The 3114-nt window shown below is 49.4% G+C and overlaps 1 protein-coding gene across 1 annotated transcript; it reads left to right on the forward strand.

Moving 5' to 3' along the window:
* The first annotated feature begins 1676 nt into the window (after positions 1-1676).
* Mrgprd (MAS-related GPR, member D) lies at positions 1677-2687 on the forward strand. The gene has a single exon (XM_005384962.1). The coding sequence runs from the start codon at positions 1677-1679 to the stop codon at positions 2685-2687; it is 1011 nt and encodes a 336-aa protein (XP_005385019.1).
* Positions 2688-3114: the final 427 nt, after the last annotated feature.

Below are 3114 nucleotides of genomic sequence, written 5' to 3' on the forward strand. Positions count from 1 at the left end.
GCTGAAGGAACCAATAAACCACTGACACAGAATGGGCTCAAAAGTAGCCCATGTATAAACGGGAGCTTCACAAATCAACAGGGAAAGGACAAGCTATGCGGGGGATGGCATTAGGAAATCTGGCCCATAATAAGAAGGAAAAATCAAGCTGTCTCCTTACTTCCTCTCTCATAAAAAAAATAGCTTTCAGTTGGATCCAGGACCAAAATCAAAAGGGAAAAACTGTAAAAATAATACAGGAAAATATAAGCAATATTTTTTCTCACCCAGGGATATGAAACAACAAGATCCAAACGGCTCACCATTTAAAGCTGAAACAATATGGAGGTGGCTCTTCCAGAATTGAGGGTGTCTGCCCACCAGTGTTCACCATTGAGAAAGTTGTCATGAGCAAGAATTCTCAGGGAAAAATACCAGCAATGTTTAAACCCAGGAAGGGATTACCACCTAGAAATACAAACAATGACTGCAAATAAGGAAGGGGAGGAGAAGGGAAACCCAGTTGGGAAAACATGGGCGGCAGATGTGGCCAGGCAATTCAAAGTTGGGGCAGCCCAAGTGGTCATCAGATGTATGGACTGAGAGTCAAGTTCAAGCTGGAACACCAGATGTCACTTTGCCAACATCCAATTGGCAAAAATGAGGAAAATGCAGGAAGCCACATGTGAGCAAGGGGATGCAGATGTGGGAATGTCTCTGCCCTAGCATGAAAGTGAAATCTGGAGCTGTTATTCAGAAAATTAACCCGATAGTGCTCAGTCCATGGCCTGGCAACCCCACTTCCGGAACATATACCAGGAGAATCCCGAGTCTAGTGAAACAGGGACCTGCATAAGGATGTTCACTCTAGTATTTTTAGGATAACGGCATTAGGAAATCCAAAGGCTGAAATCCACAGTGAAGAAATAGACAAGTAAAATGGGGTTGATGGACATCATGAAATTTTGTCACAACAAACTACCTTTCCTTACAGTCAGCTGGATATATTCTAAGCACATACTGTGGAATGAAATAAAAACAGTATAACTTCTAAATCACAATGTTTACGTGATTTCAAATGCTGATGGGCAGCCTCTCTACTTTTGAAAAGAGTGTAAAATGATGTTGAAAGGTCTTACTGGTCCATGCAACACAGAATTTCACGTTGGTCCATTTTCCTTCCTAAAGATGCCCCAGACTCTGAACAACAGCCACGCTGCAAGATGTGCAGATGTCCCAAGACCCGTGTTTACCAGATCAGAACAGAAACAAAAAGAAGCTAGGCTAGAGATGATGAGGGGAGATGTACGTGGGGGATTTTTGACATGGATTGATGGTCACATTGTGCCTCAAACTGAGAGATGTAATTAATTATCTCTTTGCTCCTGAGGTCTAATTTTCAGAAAATAATTTCATGGGATGTGAAGATGACAGGAGAAAAAATGATAATCTCAAGAAATGTAGAAAAAGCATTTGATGCTTCTCCATAATTTAGAAAAGAAACTCAGAATAGAAGAGACCTTAGCCTGAGAAGGGACATCAATAGCAAGTTGGTACCCACAGTGGGAGACCTGATGGCAGAATCAGGGTGAGTGACAGCCCCAGGGAGAGGCTCATGGCAGATGCCAGAGGAACTGGCATAACAACCCCAAAGTTAGAAATTTGGGAGGCTCCCACAAGTCCCGAGTGCACGCAACATGGAGTTTCATGTTGGCCCATTTTCCTTTGCAGGGATGACCCCAACACCTTCCACCAGCAGCTCCGGGGCGGACGCAGTGACCTGGACCTACTTTGCTATGATCTTCCTGACCATGGTCACCTCTGTGTGTGGGATAGTGGGCAACAGCATTGTGATCTGGCTGCTGAGCTGCCGTGTGCGGCGCACCCCCTTCTCCATCTACATGCTCAACCTGGGGGTGGCCGACCTTCTCTTCCTCCTCTGCATGGCCTCTGTAGTGAGCCTGGAGACCCAGCCCCTGCCTGACTGGGATCTCGTCGATGACAGCTCCACCGAGGACTTCAATTCTCTCGCCATGGCCTACGAGGTGATGATAAGGGTGAAGTACTTCGCCTACACCACCAGCCTCAGCTTGCTCACAGCCATCAGCACCCAGCGCTGCCTCTCAGTCCTCTACCCCATCTGGTATAGGTGCCACCGGCCCCAGCACCTGTCAACCACAGTACTCACCCTGCTCTGGACCCTGTGCTTCACCATGAACATGCTGGCTTCCTGCTTCTGCACCAGGTTCTCCCATTTCAACAAGAAAGACTGTTTCAAGGTGGATATCGCCATGAGCACCCTCATCATGGGAGTCTTCACCCCTGTGATGGCCATATCCAGCGTCACCCTCTTTGTCCAGGTGCGGAAGAGTACATTGCTGGGGCGGCGGCGGCCCCGGAGGCTGTACGTGGTCATCTTAACCTCCGTCTTTGTGTTCCTGGTCTGTTCCCTGCCCCTGGGCATCCACTGGTTTGTTGTGTTCTGGACGGACCTGGGGCCGCACACAAAGCTCCTGTGGCTCTGCCTGGCACGCTTCTCCTCCTCTGTGAGCAGCAGCGCCAACCCGGTCATCTACTTCCTGGTGGGCAGCCTGAGGCACCAGAAACTGAAGGAGTCCATGAATGTCGTTTTGGATCGGGCACTACAGGAGGAGCCCGAGCTGGAGGAAAGGGAGACACCCTCCACAGGCACCCAGGAGGGCATCTAAGGTGGCCCACTGAGCCTCTCACTTTATAAACCACACCCTGTAGTGGGGTATTTAGTGGGGTTGCAGCCCCTCCCACCCCTTCGGCAATGTCCTGGCTCTCCTGCTGCAGGAAGCTCCAAAGGCTTCTCCGCTCACTGTACTGGAGTCACTCTCCTGCATGCCACCCCCCTACCACCATCACCACATTGCATCCTGGATCTAACTGGGAGATTTGGTGTAATTTCTTCGCATATAGCAGATCATCTAGTCAAAGGACAGAGAATAGCCTTTCGACAGATCCCGTTTGAAGCTGGCTATGGAAACAGTCTCTAGAGGTGGGTCACAGGCATCTGGCCCAGGTGCGAAAGCTCATTCCCCCAGCCAACTCCTGTCCTTGAGACGGCACCTTTGTCCAGGCAGGGGGAGTGGCTTGTGTGGCTGGTCCTTG

Source organism: Chinchilla lanigera, unplaced genomic scaffold (genome assembly GCF_000276665.1).
Source record: "Chinchilla lanigera isolate Chin_1 unplaced genomic scaffold, ChiLan1.0 scaffold00021, whole genome shotgun sequence".
In the NCBI taxonomy this organism is placed as follows: domain Eukaryota; kingdom Metazoa; phylum Chordata; class Mammalia; order Rodentia; family Chinchillidae; genus Chinchilla; species Chinchilla lanigera.

Bases quoted from the DNA above. Each gene is read 5' to 3' on its own strand.
- Mrgprd (XM_005384962.1), top strand. From the start codon at position 1,677: ATGGAGTTTCATGTTGGCCCATTTTCCTTTGCAGGGATGACCCCAACA.